Genomic DNA, 18705 nt, shown 5'->3' with positions numbered 1-18705 from the left:
TGAATCTCAATGTCTTTGAAATCACGTAATTCCACAACAATGTCTATTTATCAAACTGAAAAATAATGTAATTTTTTATGTTTTAACAAACTCGAACACACACACACATGGGAAAAGGGCGGAATGGATTGAGTTCATATCATTTACTTATGTTAAAAGTTTCATGTTAAATGTTAAAATAAAATGTAAAAAAAAATTCTAGTTGGAGCAAGTGTGAGAATATTATTCGAAATATGTGGGGAAATAGCGCCCCCTTTCAAGCTGTAGGTAGAAAAGCTTACAGCACCTGGTATTCCCAGGCGGTCTCCCATCCAAGTACTAACCAGGCCCGACCTTGCTTAGCTTCCGAGATCAGACGAGATCGGGCGTTCTCAAGGTGGTATGGCCGTAAGCGGAAAGCTGTGGTGGTTTAGTATGTTTCATAGTAACTAATACCGGAATACTGCTACACGAGAAAAAAAGCATTGCTTAAAATGAATGAATGAATGAATGAATGAATGAATACATAAATATCGACATAAATGTATTTATTCCCATACGTATTAATTTATTCATTCCAATATTTACATATTACTTTATTTATTTCGATAATTGCGGGTGGTCGGACAAACTTCATGCAAGATTCTCGTCTGTATTGTTCTTTCAGTAGCCTAAATACCAAATTTAAACGACACCAAAACTGACCACGAGATAAGAACAAATAAAAAAGAGAAACGCATGTGCACGGCCATAAAACCACACACACACACACACACACACACACACACACACACACACACACACACACACACACACACACACACACACACACACACACACACACACACACACACACACACACACACACACACACACACACCTGAAAAGCAAACTTTATACTGAAGGGAAAATAAACACGTAAAGAAACAGAAATGAGCTCAAATTCAAATAAATCTTGTGTCCTGACCCTGCCTTCTGACGACCCCCCACAAATCCACACACCGTTATTAAAACAGCCCATCTCAGTTGTATTGTGTAATGAATGGTAAAGGGCTAGATGTGTCATTGGACTCCGCTGACGAGGGGCAGCAGTAGGTTTAGTGGTCATTTGTTTATACTCGACAGATGATTCGGTCAGGATGGACACAGACCTGCACTTGCTCAAGGCAGACATATTTTAAACTCAAGTCTCATTCTGTATCACCAACACTGCATTGCCATGAAAAACTTGACTAAACCATCTTTGGAAACACTAGTATTAAAATATTGTATATGTACGAATCTTGCAAAATTAAAAAATATTAAATATCGGTAGTTCGATACAGCCTCTGTTCTTCTATACAATATTTTATATAATTCTATGCATTTCAGTGGGTAGTTCTAACCGCAATGTCAGACACACCTACATTTTTCCCGGTCTTTCCCCACCAGCTTTTTGTCACATAATCTGGCCAATCAAATGTTCCATTAAACATTTTTAGACTCGCAAGTAACCAATCAGAAGTAAAGCATTAGTTCTGCCCCCAGAACAAGCTTGGTTTCCCAAAACTCAATTGAACCGGACGCATCATTTTAAAGCGCAAGTATTGCGGCGGGTTTGAGTTTTGAAGATTAGTAGCGGGTGAGTTGTTAACCATTTCATAAAATCCTGGATTTATATTGGTCAGTGATATAAGAACAAGCAATTAAAGTAATTGTGTGCTTTCGTAATATTACTAACCTGCCACTAAGCAAATGTAACAGTCTGGTGATTCAATGAACTGTAGCGCTTACTCGGTGGGAACCTTTGTTACAGGGAGATGGGGTCTGGTAGGAAGATGTTGGAGAGCGGGATTCTGGGAAGAGCTGAGTTCGTGGTACCGGATGTGTGATTTTCAATAAAGTGTGTTCATTTAGAAGTAATACACAGTGTGAGTCTGATCGTTTGTGGAAACCCACCAATCTATAACACTGCTTGTACGAGACCAGCCTGTTTCCTGTTTGTGTGTGAATACAACATGTAGTCAAATGTTTGCGCATTTTCTGAAACGTTAGTATAAACTACACGTTGACAATGTAATCCATGTTTAATATATATATATATATATGTGTGTGTGTGTGTGTGTGTGTGTGTGTGTGTATGTCAATGGTTAACACGATTTCTGCTTCAGGGTTAAACCGAAAACTCGCCGAATTTGCAGGAGTGTTTTTGAATAGACGCATGCGCAATCAGTAATTTAAATTAAACATCTTCATGTTTTGTGGCGATTTAAAAGTGAAATCCACCTTAAGAGTCAGATCAGAATAATTCTGGTATTTTTAAATCCATCTTAAATTCTGGAGTCTGAAAGTGAAATACAAATCCACTGCACTCGGGCGAGCGCTTTTACTGGGTGTGCCTGTCAGGAGCCCCCACTTAAACCTCTTTGACAGGACTTATAATCTTTCTTTTTTTATTTTTGGCAGCTACCGAGCAGAACCCCATTTGATACTGTGGACAGTTTAAAGATGGAATCAGTCCCGATTAAAGAGGAGCTCCCTAAACTTGAACTGGTCCCCATTAGACTGGAGTTCTCTGGACTGTCTTCCCTCCCCATTAAACAGAAGCTCTGTGAGATGCCATCTGACAGCATCAAGTCGGAGGTGTCTGGGATTAAAGCTGAGCGCAATGAATTGGAGATCTCCCAGACAGAAGAACCCCTTCCTGTGAATGAAGAGGTGCTGGAAATGGTGTGTATTACTAAACTGGAACCCCTCCAGAGACATATATAGAACTATGTGTACTCTCTCGTGTTCTTATCATCACCCAAGATGATGGACCGAAATCTCACTTGAACTCTGCTGATTGTAGCTCTAGATCTATCTATAGATATATATCTGTAGTTTTGACCGTAAAATAACAGAGTTAAGTGATCTTTAACAAAGAACCCATGAACGGGACCACAACACCAGAATGGTGAAAATGTAGTCACAGCAGTTATAAGATTTTCTTTTTTAAAGAATTATTTATGGGTTGGTTATGTATGTCAGACTGACTAAGATATATCTGTCAGAAGTTCTATACCAATAAATCTCTAGGCAAACGTATTCGACTGCATTGCTGTGTATACAAACTGTATAGGTATTTTGATCTAAGTGCTTTCAATGTATTTCACGTTAGTAATGTGAAACCATTTTTCTTTTCATTTGTGATCAGCAGGGATGCCCTGACATGTCTCAAAACACAGGGGTGGTTGAGCCCCCTTTTAAAATGCTGACTTTGCCTGAGGGGGGCTGAGGTCTCACATACTCGATGCTGGTGGGCAGTTGCTATTCGTTCATCACATGAATTTTTTTTTTTTTTTTATAATTCACCATAATCCTAACAATCCTAACCGAAACTTCAAAGCACAGGCAACCTCCAAAACCCTTATTTTATTTTATCCCCACGGGATGAATGAAGTACATCCAGTACTTTCCCAGGCTTCTTGTAGAGTGTAGGTGTAGCGGCTGATCAAACACAACAGGGTGATGATGTGCACATTGCAGAAGTGTCACTGGTGCTTACATTAAAACATTTACAACTCATTCAGTTGGTGGGGTTCATAGATGTTCTTTGCATTCTTCACAAAATGTAAAAAATACAAATTCTCTGCCAAAATGCAAATTGCGCATTTTTCCACAGTATTCTGTTATAAACAGATTTCTAGGATCCCTGCGGATTAACACCTACTTTGAGCAATCGATCAAATCAATCCATTTTTAAATAAGTTGATCTACACAAAGTCTGACATGATTAAAGCATCATTTAGTAATTTAACAATGACTTCTTTTATTCTATCGACCCTCATTTTTGTACACTGCAGTTTGTTTGTTTTGAACTTCGGCTCCCTGCTGCAGATGGGTTGAACCCTATTTCAAAACACAAAAAAATGTTTTTTTTAGGACTGTACCATTAACGTCCATTACAAATATAATAGGGTGTTACGTACTGTTCTGTGTAAAATGCAGTGTCTGTTGTGGCATTGCAGTTTACACTGAGAAACATCTGCTTCAGAACCGGTACTGTGCCGCCACTAAACCACCTCGAGAGACGGGTCAGTGACAGAATAAAGTGTCTCTGCATTTTACCAGCATTTCCCATTGACACTGAAAGTGATTCCGCATCAGTGCCGCCACAGACACAGTGATTTGCTTCAGTGTAGACATGCCTCAGCATCAGTGCTAATCAGGGTCTGTGATATGAAACCAGCCCTTAATCTTTTTTTCTTTTTTTTCTGACAGCTACCAAGCAGAACCACGTTTGATGCCTTGGACAATGTGAAGATGGAATCTGTCCCGATTAAAGAGGAGCTCCCTAAACTTGAACTGGTCCCCATTAGACTGGAGTTCACTGGACTGGCTTCCCTCCCCATTAAACAGGAGCTCTGTGAGACGCCCTGTGACAGCATCAAGCCAGTGGTGTCTGGAATTAAAGCTGAGCGCAACGAACTGGAGATCTCCCAGACAGAAGAACCAGTTCCTATGAAAGAAGAGGTGCTGGAAATGGTGCGTATTAAACTGGAGCCCCTGAAAGAGGAGGTGCTCTTGAAACCAGGGAAGGAAGAATCCGAAGACTTGAAAGCAGCCCCCACTGAGCTGGGTCCGGTACACCTGCGGGAGTGTAGCGTGGTGCTGGAGAGAATCTATGTGAGAAAGCAAGGCTCTGGAGAGGAAGGCTCTCCCAACAGCACGCAAGGAGGTGGACAGGACGATGATAGCTCACATTCAGAGTGCAGTCCAGCAGGTGAGTGACTGACTAGCTGTGACATTGTCATTCTACACTGAGTGATGGCCACAGTGTGACTGAGAGGCTGAGAACAGATAGCAGGGCTCCACATTAGCATCCAGGTTCATTTCGCATACTTGTCTACACTGAAGCAAATCACTGTGTCTGTGGCGGCACTGATGCGGAATCACTTTCAGTGTCAATGGGAAATGCTGGGAAATGCAGCGACACTCTCAAGGTGGTTCAGTGGAGGCACAGTGCCGGTGTGAAGCAGATTTTTCTCAGTGTGAACAGACACCACATTTTATATAGGACAGTATGTAACACCCTATAATGTGTGTAATAGATGTTACTGGTACAGTCCTAAAACTCCCCTTATTTTTTCGTGTTCTGAAATCTGGTCCTGCCCACATCTGCAGCTGATGACAGGGGGCTGAAGTTCGAACCAACTGTCTGACCAGCGTAGGCTACTATATTGTATATTTTATGTCACAGGTTGGGTAATAAATAGCTTAAATAGTTAATTTCACCTCAGAATATAAATGATAAAAACACAAATACTGTTACAAATACCATATGTTAACAGCATTTCTGCTTTATATTATAAAACAAAGTTTAATTTATTAGAATAAGTTAGAGAGTTCTGGCTAAAATGGTTTATTCTTTAATTCAAATACTGTAGCCTACTGTTTTATGTGTATCATTACATGGAACAAAAAGTTTGAAACAAACTGTCAGTTTAACTTGTCTGAGTAACATACTGAAATGTGAGTTACCGGCAGGCTTTATGTGTTGTGCTCTTGCAGATTTAAAGAACAGAATGTTTTTGTTTTTTAAAAAACGAATCCCTATTTAATGTGTGCAGCATACAGTATATTCTTTTGAAGTGTGACACACAGGCAGCATGTTTTAACACTGCATGATCTTACCTTCTATGTAAATGGAGGTATGCTGCCAAATTGCAGCTCAGCCTGTAATATCGCTGTGTGAATGCTGTAGTGAAGGGTCCTTTTTGTAGGTTTGCTTTTTTGCTTGAGTTTAAAAAAAAAAAAAAAAAAAAAGTATATTTTTTACTAATTAAAAAAAGCATGCCATGATCAGGACCCATCCTTCAATAAAAGGGCCGTTATGGCAGAACAAGTACACACATGAGGAAATACATCCACTTTGTCAGTCTGTGCATACAGTAAATTGGTCAGCAGAAATCAATATATTTTGGAGGTGATTATTGTGAAGAGTCTGAATCGGGATTCATTTCAAGACGTCATATACACAATTTGGGGGTGGGGCCCTCCTAGGCGGTCCCCTTGCTTTGGTCGTGGTCGTGGCAATAATAATGGGTTTTTGTTTCAGAAATGAAAGCTGAAACACATTGAGAGTGGTCCAAGTTTATTCTCTAGTATATTGCAACCAGTAAGTTCCAGTGTGTTTTGCATTGAAGGGATGAATTCGCAACTCCTTAAAGGGAATGTCCGATCCCCCCCCCCCCCAGCAGGTGTTATGTGTTTTTGTTCATCAGTATTTTGTTCTGGAGGTACTGCCTGTATCAATTGCGGGTTCTCGCTTCCCCTCTATTAACATCACTGTGGAGTTCTCCTCATTTGTTAATCACTGCTTCCACTAGATCTTAGTTCATAGCAAAGCAGTAATCGGCTTGTTGATATCTCATTGAGGGATCCGGCCAAGGGTGCATTTCGGTGACTGCTAGCAGGCTCACCAATGCACACAGAACAGCAGCTTCTGAAATGAAAAATCAAGTGAAGGATTTATTCTTTGTTAATATTTGAAAACCCTAAATGTATATTGCATGACTTTTGCCCCAACCTCCCCATTGAAATATAGGTCTAAGACTTTAATTTAGAATGTGTTCTAGACAATATCAGCCTTTAAACAATTTGCACTAATCCACATGAAACCATTTATATGTCGGCTGTTTCCTTGTTTTTACAAACCATCATATTCCCCTCGCCACATGTGTCTATAATTTCACGTGGTCCCGTCCAATTTGCTGCCCAAGGCCCCTTTTGTAAAAAGTTTTTAATCATTAGCTTTTCCATAATCTCAGTCTACAAGCCATTAATTAGTTAATGGCTAAAGTAAAACTTGTTTTCTTATTACAATGTCAATGTGTCTTACTTTTAAAATGTTCAGATTACTTTTAATTTTTGTAATATGAATTGCATTTATTCTCATGGATCTTTCTCAATGGAACTGGTAGATAAACATCGTAATGGACCTGCTCCTAAAGACCATCCACAGTAGTTTATCAAATTTGGCTAATTGGGGTAAAACTTCAATGTAATTTAATGAACATGTCCATAACTACCAGATTGAGTTAACAGCCAAGGTCTTTCAGTGTTTATCAGAAGTAAGAAATAAACCATTTAAATGATTCTTACAACAAAATGCTTTATGTGTTAATTAATTCTATGCAAAATCAATCACCAAATTCATGTTATTTTCTTCCTAATCACTTCTAAGTATTCAAAGTATATTATTTAAAAAGTGGGCATTCAAATGAGTGTCTGTGTGGTGAGAGCCTGTAGTCCCAGAATGCAGCTGGACATCTCTTTCTCTCCATTCTCACACAGTCCGTACAACACAGCTTGAGACCCCAAACACAGTTCAATTTATTGTAGGTTTGTTTGTCGAAACCAAATTGTACCCAATTATGTAGGTAAAAATCGATGAAACAGTTAAGAGATTTGATTAACATTCCCAGTCCTCTAATTCACTCTCCCTCTAGAAGCTATAGTGTGTGCAATATGAAACTTAATGTTATGTTCTTCTTTAAAAGAGACGGCTATCTCTTACAGCGACCTTGTTGAATAGTCAGAGTTTTCTGGTACTTTCTTCTTTCTTTTTTTCAAAAGCAATTCACATATATTTTGAACTTTTATATGTTTCCCATAACGTCACTCAAGCATTTTGACACTTGACTTTGAAGACTATGACTTTGGCACTGACTGGCACTCGGTTCTCTTTTAAAAGCCCAATCATTTGACAACAGCCTGATCATATTCCTCCCACTTTCACGAAAGCCGTTCCGACAGAAAAGGCTACCTTCCTTCCCTCCTAATAACGTTTAACATCTGGGCGGGGGGGGGGGGGGGGTAGAGTTAGAGTCCAGCCGACCCCGACCCTGACACCTGTCAAATACCAGACGGACATGGCTGCCTTTTCTAACCTGGACGCCCTGCCGTCTGCTGCCTGCTGTCTCTAACTTTATCCTATTGTTGCCCCCTGGGCTTCTGTTAGGAGGCGCCCGTTTAACCCCCACATTTTCCCTTAAGCCCCATGTCCCCATGTAGCAGCACTAACCCATGCGGTGCAGGGCATAGGGTCAGCAACGCCCCCTCTGGTGGTTGTGGCAACCTCCACACTCCTGGTGGTGATTAATGCCCCCTCTGGCGGTGGTGGTAGCAGTGGCCACACTGCTGCTAGTGGTGGCAACAGCCACTCCTCTGCTGCTGCTGGGGCAAACGGCCACTCAGGCAGGGGTGTTGTCGGCTCCAGACGCTCCGACAGGCTCATTTTCTCTCCCCGTGGGAACCATAGCTCCGCCCCCTCTGGTTGACACGACTGCCATTCCCCCTTCCTGGGCTGGCGGAAGATCCTCCCCCTGAGAATGCTGGGCTGAGAGCTCCGCCTCCTTCTCTGGTAACTGGGCTGGCGGAAGCTCCTCCCCCTGACAATGCTGGGCTGAGAGCTCCGCCTCCTTCTCTGGTAACTGGGCTGGCGGAAGCTCCTCCCCCTGAGAATGCTGGGCTGAGAGCTCCGCCTCCTTCTCTGGTAACTGGGCTGGCGGTAGCTCCTCCCCCTGACAATGCTGGGCTGAGAGCTCCGCCTCCTTCTCTGGTAACTGGGCTGGCCGTAGCTCCTCCCCTTTAGACTGCTAGGCTGAGAGCTCCTTCTTTCCTGACCAACAGGATGGCAGCTGCCTTCTTACTGGCTGCCGGACTAGAAGCCCCGCCGCCTTTTCCGCCTCTTCTCATTTTACTGGCTAATGGAACAGAAGCCCCTCCTTCCTTCTCGTCTCCTTTCTGTTCAGTGGCGGACGCGACCCGGAAGCCCCTTCGTCTTCCCCATCTCTTCACTCTGCGCCGCCCCTTGGAAGCTCTCGTCCTCGATCGGCAAAGGAATAGCCTGGGTTCGAACTCGCGACTTGTAGACTATAGAGCACACTCTACTAGATGCGCCACTCGGGAGCCCCCCAACATAGGCAAGCTTAACTGTATGTACAGTCCCTCTCAGGAAATCAGCAATAAACAACTTGACTCCCTGGTCTTCGCAACCAGAATGGGATCAGGACCATTATACTCTGTATAGTACAGGGTTGCCAGATTTCTACAGTGTTTATAGCCCAAAGTCACTTCAAAACTAGCCCAATTTGTTTTTTTTTTTTTACTGAAACCAAGCTTATTATTATTAACATGTAGCCCTATCCTTTAATGCTGCTACTGTTTCCCAAAGAAGAAAACAGTTCAATCTTTTAAAGTTATGCCACCAATCTAATTAGATGATCACATCAATTAAATCAATTAAACAGCCATATTAATTAAATGCACCTAACAAATTGCAAAAAAGAGCCAACAGCTTGCCTTTTTTTAAACACAAAAAAGTTAAGTATGCCCCATGCATTGAAATAACACATAAAAAACATTTTTAACTTCTTACCTTCAAACTCCTTGTGTAAGGGCCAGCTGTTATCATCACGCAGGTGTATCTCAAGTCAATTTTAAATGTACAAAGAAAAAAGTCCAAAAGAAAAAAGTATGTACAAAATAAAACATTTTTACTTTATATATATATATATATATATATATATATATATATATATATATATATATAATATTTTAGTTTCTAAAAAGCTCCTCTGAGTCGGCACCATCTTCTGCATTATTTGCTTCGTAGATGTCACCTGTAAACAGTGACAGCATTGCTTTGGATGGCTGAAATTGGTTGCAGCAACACTTATTACGCTGCATATATGCTCTGACCCTAAGAATGTTTTCCAACAATTTCTCTTGCATGCGGGTCCTTAGTTTGGTTTTGATTAGGGCCATTTGTGAAAAAGCACGTTCCACTGATGCATTGCTAAATGGTAGGGCTAAAAGAGGTAAGGCAAAAAGACCAAGTTCAGTGAAATCTTTATCACCAGCTGCATCGGTGTGTTTAGCCACTTCAACCCAGAACTCTTTAATTTGGCTGTCTTCAGTGTGCTCCCAGTGTACATTGTTCAAAGCTCGCCGTTGCTGTTTGAGTTTGCCAAGATCTCCATTGTAAAGTGGCAAAAATGATAAATTTGCCAGCTGTGGCTTTTTGGAACTGAGTACAACAGTTGGGCTGAGAACGGTAAGTGACTCAAGTTGCTGGATATTGGGAGGCAATCTTTGTTTGATCTCTTTCAGAATCTCTGCATCTGCGTTTGATATCCTGTGCTTTCTGAGGTTCGATCTTTGATTCTGACAGTTCTAACTGGAACTTGATCCCGAAGTCCACTGCTGAAAGTGGCAAGCTGTTTCTGTCGGACGTTATGTCAAAATCCATTACAGATGACCATGTCGGAAAATCGTGAGGTTTCATGATTCGTTGGATCAAACTGCGGTAAAATGTCATTAAATCAGCAAGAGGTTTCGCTGGATTGGCACTGTCAGGCTGAAACAGCTTGTTTATTCTGTTGACCTCGGTGACGAGGGGCTGAAGAAAAACCAGATACATTCTGTTTACGTGGTCTGAATGCATCTGGTACAGCAGTTCAGCATTGTAATTCCTTTCAGTGTCCTTTTGTAAGCTGAAAGTGCAACTTTAGCTCTTCGTACTGAGAAAGCACTCGATCAACACACTGGCTAATTGCAAGCCATCTTGTGTCAGAAAGCTGCAAAATCTTCAGCGGGGCTTCTCCAACATTAATGGTGGCATAGAGATCGCGGTACTTCTTTTGACGCTGAGTGCTGTGGGAAAACCACGAGTACGTCTGTGATACCATGTACTCGATGTTTCGAGGAAGTACGTCCATTGCTTTTGATGCACAGAGCTGCAGTGAATGACAAACACACTTGATGTACACAATTTTTGGATTCACCTCCCTTAACTTTGTTAGTACTGAATTATTTTCCCACACATTGTAATGCAACCGTCTGTTGCCAGACCAATGCATCTTTCCACTTCCAATTTGTTTTCCTTTAAGAATTTGAACAAGGCTGTTGCAATGCTGTGAGAATCACCGGCTGGCAAGCTAACAATCCCGGCAAACGATGTCATGATACGATCAAGTTTTCTGCTGAAGTACCTGAACACCACACAGAGTTGCTTGTTTGCACTGATGTCTGTGCTTTCGTCCACAATTAGAGAGTGTGGCTCTTTGGCGATGTCTTCAAGCATCTCCTAATGAACAATGGGTCCGATGACACATTTTATAAGTGCTGAGCATTTTGTTCTATGAAGACTAATATCCTTCTGTGCAACTTCCCTGACTATGCATCCCACATGATCTACGGTGAGGATGCTGGAAAGGCAAGCAATATGGGCTGCCAGCTTCAACTCACATATTTTAACGGAATTGTCAACTTGTTTCTTAAATCCCGTGTCAAATAAGCTTCTTGTATTTGAATAGGGAGCTGCGTTTCTAATATGTTTCTCTGTCTTACTGTGAGCTAACAGATCACTGTGATGTGCTCACACTTCACATTTACAGTACCTACACGCTGCTTTTGAGTCATCGCCAGGTACACGGCTAATCCATTCTTGTAACCCTTTTTCTTTCTCAGTCTTTGCAGTATTTTTTCAGTATTTAGATTACTTCTTTATTTTTCCTGCTTTTTAGCGGTTTCGATGTTTCTACCCTGTTTCTTAAAATGGCTGCTTTTCACTGTCAATTAACACAATCGTTCGTCTCTCACGCCTGTTCACTCGCATGGTCATGCGCAGTGGTGGTTGTGGTCATGCGCAATATGTTATTTTATTGGGAAACACAGTTTTACGTAGTTTGTGTGCACTGCGGTGGGTAGGCTGCAAAAGTTTATTCATTTTTAATAGTTATTCTTTTTTATATGTATAAAGTAAACTAGCCCAAAAAACCACGAGACCTCTTGAAAGTAGCCCAAAAAGTAGCAACCAGCGACTCCTAAATATTTCCCGCGGCTGTCTTTTTAAAGGAAAACCGCGGACCTGGCAACTCTGGTATAGTATTTCAAACACCCAATCTCTGTCTACTTTACACCGCCCCTTAAATCTGTTTTTCGAAAAAGACTAAAAGTTCTAGGCTGACTCTCCTGATCAAACCTTCCGAGATCGGCACAGGGCCCCAGAATCAAAGTGCACAGATTCCTCTTAGAAATTTATAGCTCTGTTACCCCCTACAATCTCCCTATCCTAATCTAGCTGATCGGGCTAGTATTAATAACAGATAGGTACCTATTGCGACCCTTTTTGACAAATAATAAACAATAATCAACAACACCAGAAAAAACAGTATAGTAGGTTACTATTCCTGTGATGAATAAATTAAACGTATACTCACTCATCCTTAGTTGTCCTCTAAAGTTCAGTTAAAGAGAAGTTAGAAGGTTCCTTCATGCGTTCAGATGGATGAAATCAAATCAGTTTTGCAGCCTCCCTGGTGCGGACTACACTACAGTTACCTACACTACCTAACCCAGAAAAGGTCATGAAACGACATAATGAGGAAGGAACATTTGCTGCATTTCTTACTTAAAACAGTCTCTGATTTTTCTCTCCTGTTTGTTTTTTCCAGGTTCCAGTCCAGCAGTTCAAGCAAGGACCCAGTTAAGGAATTTAAAAATACTGAGAGGAGAGAAATTAAATACCAGAGGAGAGAAACCGTATCGCTGCTCTGACTGTGGAAAGAGTTTTAGTCTCTCAGGAGACCTTGTGATACACCAGCGAATTCACACAGGAGAGAAACCCTATCGCTGCTCTGACTGTGGAAAGAGGTTCAAGTCATCAGGACACCGTACAGCACACCAGCGAATTCACACAGGAGAGAAACCGCATTGCTGCTCTGACTGTGGAAAGAGTTTCAGGAACTTAGGAGACCTTGTGATACACCAGCGAATTCACACAGGGGAGAAACCCTATCGCTGCTCTGACTGTGGAAAGAGGTTCAACTCATCAGGACACCGTACAGCACACCAGCGAATTCACACAGGAGAGAGACCGCATTGCTGCTCTGACTGTGGAAAGAGTTTCAGGAACTCAGGAGACCTTTCAAAACACCAGCGAATTCACACAGGAGAAAAACCTTATCGCTGTTCTCACTGTGGGAAGAGTTTCAGTCTGTCAGGAAATTTTGAATTGCATAAGCGAACTCACAAAGGAGAGAAACCATATCACTGTTCTGACTGTGGGAAGAGTTTCAGTCGGTCAGAACACCTATTAATACATCAGCGAATACACACTGGAGAGAGACCGTATCACTGCACTGACTGTGGGAAGAGTTTCAGTCGATCAGGACAACTTGTAACACACCAGCGAATTCACACAGGAGAGAAACCATATTACTGCTCTGACTGTGGGAAGAGTTTCAGGGATTCAGCAGACCTTAAAAAACACCAGAGAATTCACACAGGAGTAAAGCCATATCACTGCTCCGACTGTGGTAAAAGTTTCAGTCAGTCAGGACAACTTGGAAAACATCAGCGGGTTCACACAGGAGAAAAACCGTTTCATTGCTCTGACTGTGGGAAGAGTTTCAGTTCGTTAGCAAACCTTGTTTCACACCAGCGAATTCACTCAGGAGAGAAACCGTATCACTGCTCTAACTGTGGGAAAAGTTTCCGTCACTCAGCATCCTTTGCTGTACACCGGCGCATTCACACAGGAGAGAAACCGTATCGCTGCTCTCACTGTGGGAAGAGTTTCGGTCAGTTAGGACACTTAATTTCACACCAGCGTATTCACACAGGAGAGAAACCGTACCGTTGCTCTGACTGTGGGAAGACTTTCAGACGGTCGGGACACCTTGTTTCACACCGGCGTGTTCACACAGGAGAGAAACCGTACCACTGCTCTGATTGTGGGAAGAGTTTCAGTAAGTCAAGATCGCTTGTTACACACCAGCAAATTCACACAGGAGAGAAAAAAAAAAGAAAATGTAAATAATGTTCCTGCATAAAAATAACTTTTATCCATTTTGCTTCCTGGCATTTCAGCACAGCAGTGTGCTGCTGAATAGTGTGGCTGCCCAAGCCGAGGAGACAGTCAGAACAAATCCTTAAATGGAATTTACTAGTGTAACGACCTCGCCCTTAGCACAAAGCCAACCACTATGGAGCGATTACCTCCCTATATTAAATATATCCCATGACAAAAACAAGTTAGACAAACAGCTGTTTGAAGGGGTGATCTCAAATGCAAAAATCCAAGTTAGGAGAAGAAATTAGGCCAATCTTGTCATGCAAATAGGCACACTTGGAAAGGTGCTGGGGCCCAAGATTCACATAATTCTTGCTTCTAACTTGGCGCCTTTTTTTTTAAAATCGCTTCGCTCCACTTTATCGCTCCTCTTGAAATCCTCTTTCTATGACTTGAAGTGACTGAGACACACACTCACATTGTAATACGAAAGAGATCATTTCTGATTGGATCAGAATCTGAGTGCTCATGTTCAACACTGTGTTTTTTTTTGTTTTTTTTTTATAAATAAAGCTATTAAAAAATGATATGTCCAAACTACAAAGTAAAATGCGCAATGCAAATTTAGGACACAGTGTAAATGCTCTTATTGGAAGTCCAGGAATGCTGAATTCAGCTCCATCGATTGCTTTGAGCTACAGCTGTATCACAGAGCAGCTCTCCTGGTAAACCCTTTGAAGGAGGAAACAAACTGCTATTGTTAATTATTTTGCATAGAATGGCACAAGGCAGCTGTAATAGAGTAAATGTAGATGCGCTTTTAGACTGTGTGTTGCTGCTAGCCCCACCCTGTGCAAATTCAAAGTGTAAAACCAGATAACACAACAAGCAGGGCACAAGCTAAGCGATGAGCTGTATTTGATTAGGGAAATAAAAGCTGTTTACTTTGACTATCTGCGTCAGTCTGGGTTCTTATAGAAATCAAATGTAAGACAACAAATATACTAGAAGTGTCAGGGGTGGAAGTTGCAGATGTTGAGATATTAGAGTCAGTGTTTCCCAGCATGCATCACTGTGAGCAGCTCCTTCCTCCAGACACAGTGTTTAGATGACTGGGTGTGAGGAGCCTTGTGTTAACAATGGGAGAACTGGGCTGACTGGGGAGCTCACTGCTACGGCCTATTTCAATAGTCTTATTACTGTGTTGTTACATTATGGACAGCAGTGGTGCTCTGGCTCCCTCTTGTGGTCACTATTAATATCTGCTCTGTGTCTCTCGGAGGTCAAATTAATTGCTCTTTGTCATTAAAATGCTGCTTTTATCATCAAACTCTTTGGACTACTTTTCTGAGTATGAACACATCTCTTCTGTATGCAGGTTTTTAAATGATGAAAACAAGAAAAGAATGAAGTAAAGCAAATAGATTCTTGTTTACTTCCTCACATTGTAAAGTAATAGCAGCACTAATGTCCCCCATGGTGGGCTCTAAGACTAGATCATTGACCTGGTCTTTCTTTAAATTACCTTTCACGTTGGACACATTCAAATGTCATCACTGTCATTAAACAACATTTTACATTCATACTGAAATTATTTTATTAATATTGCTTACTTAATAAAATAAAAAAATCTAATAAAAATCATAAAATTCAGGGGCTCCCGAGTGGAGCATTCAGCAAAGGCACTGTGCCGGAGTGCAGGATGTGCCCTATAGCCCGGAGAGCGCTGGTTTGAATCCAGGCTATACCACTGACACAGCCTAATCAAACCCAGCTCTGTGCAGTCCGACTGTAGCAGCTCTGCAGCTGTTCTCAGCCTCATCCCCTGTGGTTACTGTCTATGAGCCAGAGCAGTTCCTGCAGAGCTGAGGGAGGTTTTTGTACGGACGTGTATCACTGTGTGAATGGGTAGCTATTGCCCTGCTGACAGTAATAATCTCCTGCATCTTCAGCCTGCACTCCACTGATGCTCAATGTAAACTGTGTCCCTGATCCACTGCCACTGAATGGAGCTGGAGTCCCAGAGTGACGGTTAGAAGTAGAATAAATCAGGAGCTTCTCCAGGTTTCTGCAGGTACCAGTGGATGGAGCTGGTACTAACAAAGCTGCTGGCTGTACAGTGGATAGAGACCGTGTGTCCTGGAGAACAGACTGAGCTGCTGGAGACGGAGTCAGAACAACGTCTGCACTGGACTAAAAAAATACAACAAAAAATTATTATAAAATAATAATGCAAGAGTCAAATTAAATAGTGTTGTGTTAGAATACAAACAAAATGTATAGAAGCGGCTAGACAGATTTACTTCAATGAAAAGTTCTGTTTAAAATGAACTCAAGTCAAGCTTTCAGATTTATAAATAACTATTTAATTATCACCTTGAGCAAAGAGCCCCCGTGTCCCCAGCAGTAGAAGCAATGGCATCATTGTACTGTGTGTTTCAGTGACTCTGAAAGGCTGAGCAGTGACTCATCAATACTGTGTGTCTCAAAGTGTTTGGAGCAGTGAGGCAGGCACCGGTATACAAAGCAGCTTCCTTTATACAAATCCTGCTGCTGCTGCTGTCACAGATAGAGGAGATCTGAGCCGTGAGTGAGCACCAGTGTGATTGATAGGGTCGGGTTCACTTTGACTGTTTTCTTCTATTTTTTCCCCAGTCAAAGCTCTCAGTATATCACTGCTGTCTAATATAACTGATCTGTTTGTCTAAACTGACAGTAATATTTCTGTTTCTGTCATCATTTCAATGCTATTGAGAATTAAAGGGTATGTAGTGCCCTAACCCTCGTGGTATACCTTCCCATGTGCTGCTGCTGCTGCTGTAGAAGTAACGGACCTGTCATTTTTCTTTTCATTGGTCACATTTTGACTGCTTCTTACTGTTATAAATTGGACATCTACTTCACTGTCTTCACAGGCCTTTTCAAGATGTACCTTAAGCGAGCTGCTAGGAGTGCGTTTTCATTATTTCAATCAGAATGATATTTAACAAGCCAGGGGAAAAGGTATCAAACTCCTTGTGGCAAAGTGGTTGCTGATTATGAACAGGTGCAGAGGTGATGCAGTGCAGGAATAAACGGACAGAGATTTGTAATCCGGTATGGAAAAATATAAATTTTATTTTTAGTTATAATCCAGGTCTGGTGACCAAATAATAAGCGATGTGTAAAACACGGAGAACAGTAACAGGGATTGCAGCCCTAAACAATAAACACAGTATCTCTCCCACAATATACAACCACGGTCACCAGTCCTGGGTGCGTGCTGTAGTGCTTGTGGTGGGTGATACAGTTTAAAGAGTGACAAATAGTGCAGTGCTGTTCCGGGTTCAGTGCTGGCTCTTAGTGACAGCTCCAGAACGTGTTCGTCGTCTATAAACACACAAGTATCAATTATAGACAAGACAAACAAAACAAACACTCACGATACTCTTAATACACAGTGCACGGGTCCTTCCGGGTCTATTTCAAAACCAAAAATGAAGGAAAAGATTTACAATTCTCCAGCCCTTTTTATGCGGTTATGCATGACCCCTTGGTATACGATTGCAGCTGATTCTATTGCCTGCAGCTGCTACCTCGTTTACCTTCCAGGTCAATACATTCTCACACTGGAGTTTCGTCTTTTTCCAGGCTGATTGACTTCCCGACCCAGGGAATGAACTGTCAGGACAACCTGTCCAAAGCCTTTCCCTTTCGCTACTTTGTACCCTCACAGGTCGAGAGGGAGATTTACAACCTGAACTCATATTTCCGTCACACTCCTGTATTGATTTCTTTATTGATTGATTTTGTTTGATGTTTGTGAAAGGGCGCACACAGTGTCTGATCACACTCCATTGCCATGGCGATCCCAGCTCACTGAGAAACACATGGCTCTTGTATTGACATGTTGTTTTGAGAAAGATTGGAACAAACCAGCTTTCTTTCATTTGGAATGAGACTGAATTAGTGGGGAGTCTGTGAAAATATAGTACATCAGTGAATTAAATAATGAAAACCCATTTAAATGAAAGCCTTTTCTATTGAAGTTTAATTTATTTTCCGTTAGTTTGCCCCTGTTTTACACTTATATATTAAGAATAGCTCCACAAATTGATGAAAGTGTTTTTCTCAATGATTCTTACCCTGAATGCAGATGACAAGTGCCCAGATGAAGATGCTGATAAAAGTCATTGTTGTTGTGGATTCTGTTGCCATGAAGGGCAGCTCTCAAACATTAAATTATTATTATTTAATGTCAACAAATGGAGGGGGACTAGACATGGTCAAAAAGCTGGTCCTGTTTCAACCAGTTTTTCAGTTCTGTTAAAAAAAAATCTTGTAGTCTGATATACTTTTCATAAAGTCTGGTAGCGTATTCCAGAACATGGCACCCTTAATTGAGCAAGCTGTTTGTGCAAACGTAGTGCGACGTCAAGACACTACACTCTCCTCTTGTGGTTGATCTTCTGGAAAGACCAAAGGTAGATCATTAATGCAGAGACTAAAAAATAAAGGCCCTAATATAGATCCCTGTGGGACCCCCATAGTACAGATCCTAAACGCTGATTCACTATTGCTTATTTTAACACTTTGTTTTCTATCCAACAAGTCAGACTCCATCCATTTCAGAGCCTGACCAGACAGGTTCAATTCAGACAACTTGTTAAACTCACAGGGCTAGAAACACTCCCAGAGCACTGAAGCATGTGCTGCCAATGCAAAGTGTCTTTTCTATGCAAATTGTCTTCCTTGGCACAGCAGCCACTTGTAGCCCAGCAGTGGTGTAAACACAGGCTTGGTGCTGTGTGTTCTGACAGAGCAAGATTAGCAGTTTAGCATAAACACTCCCGGGACAGCAGGACTAGACAAAGAACAGCTTTAATAGGAGCATATGAGGAGAGCCAATCAGCCGAGCCCTTATT

General features: G+C 41.7%; 1 protein-coding gene and 1 non-coding gene across 5 annotated transcripts; one reads left to right on the top strand and one right to left on the bottom strand.

The window, feature by feature from the left end:
* Positions 1–274: 274 nt before the first annotated feature.
* LOC117395705 (5S ribosomal RNA) lies at positions 275–393 on the bottom strand. The gene has a single exon (XR_004543634.3). It is a non-coding gene; the product is annotated as a 5S ribosomal RNA (ribosomal RNA).
* A 1090-nt stretch (positions 394–1483) lies between these two features.
* On the top strand, positions 1484–14105 carry LOC131705251 (zinc finger protein 345-like). 4 transcript variants are annotated; one of them, XM_059007616.1, is made up of 4 exons: positions 1484–1600; positions 2425–2688; positions 4222–4723; positions 12462–14105. In XM_059007616.1, the coding sequence occupies exons 2-4, from the start codon at positions 2467–2469 to the stop codon at positions 13826–13828; spliced, it is 2091 nt and encodes a 696-aa protein (XP_058863599.1). In that variant the 5' UTR covers positions 1484–1600; positions 2425–2466; the 3' UTR covers positions 13829–14105. The 4 variants fall into 4 exon arrangements, with proteins under 4 accessions (XP_058863599.1, XP_058863598.1, XP_058863597.1 ...); XM_059007615.1 differs by lacking the exon at positions 1484–1600 and adding an exon at positions 1737–1861; XM_059007614.1 differs by lacking the exon at positions 1484–1600 and adding an exon at positions 1737–1889.
* The last annotated feature ends 4600 nt before the right edge of the window (positions 14106–18705 follow it).

This window comes from Acipenser ruthenus, chromosome 35 (assembly GCF_902713425.1).
Source record: "Acipenser ruthenus chromosome 35, fAciRut3.2 maternal haplotype, whole genome shotgun sequence".
Taxonomy (NCBI): Eukaryota; Metazoa; Chordata; class Actinopteri; order Acipenseriformes; family Acipenseridae; genus Acipenser; species Acipenser ruthenus.
The sequence above is the reverse complement of the archived record's forward strand: the minus strand, read 5'-3'. Positions and strand labels throughout refer to the sequence as shown.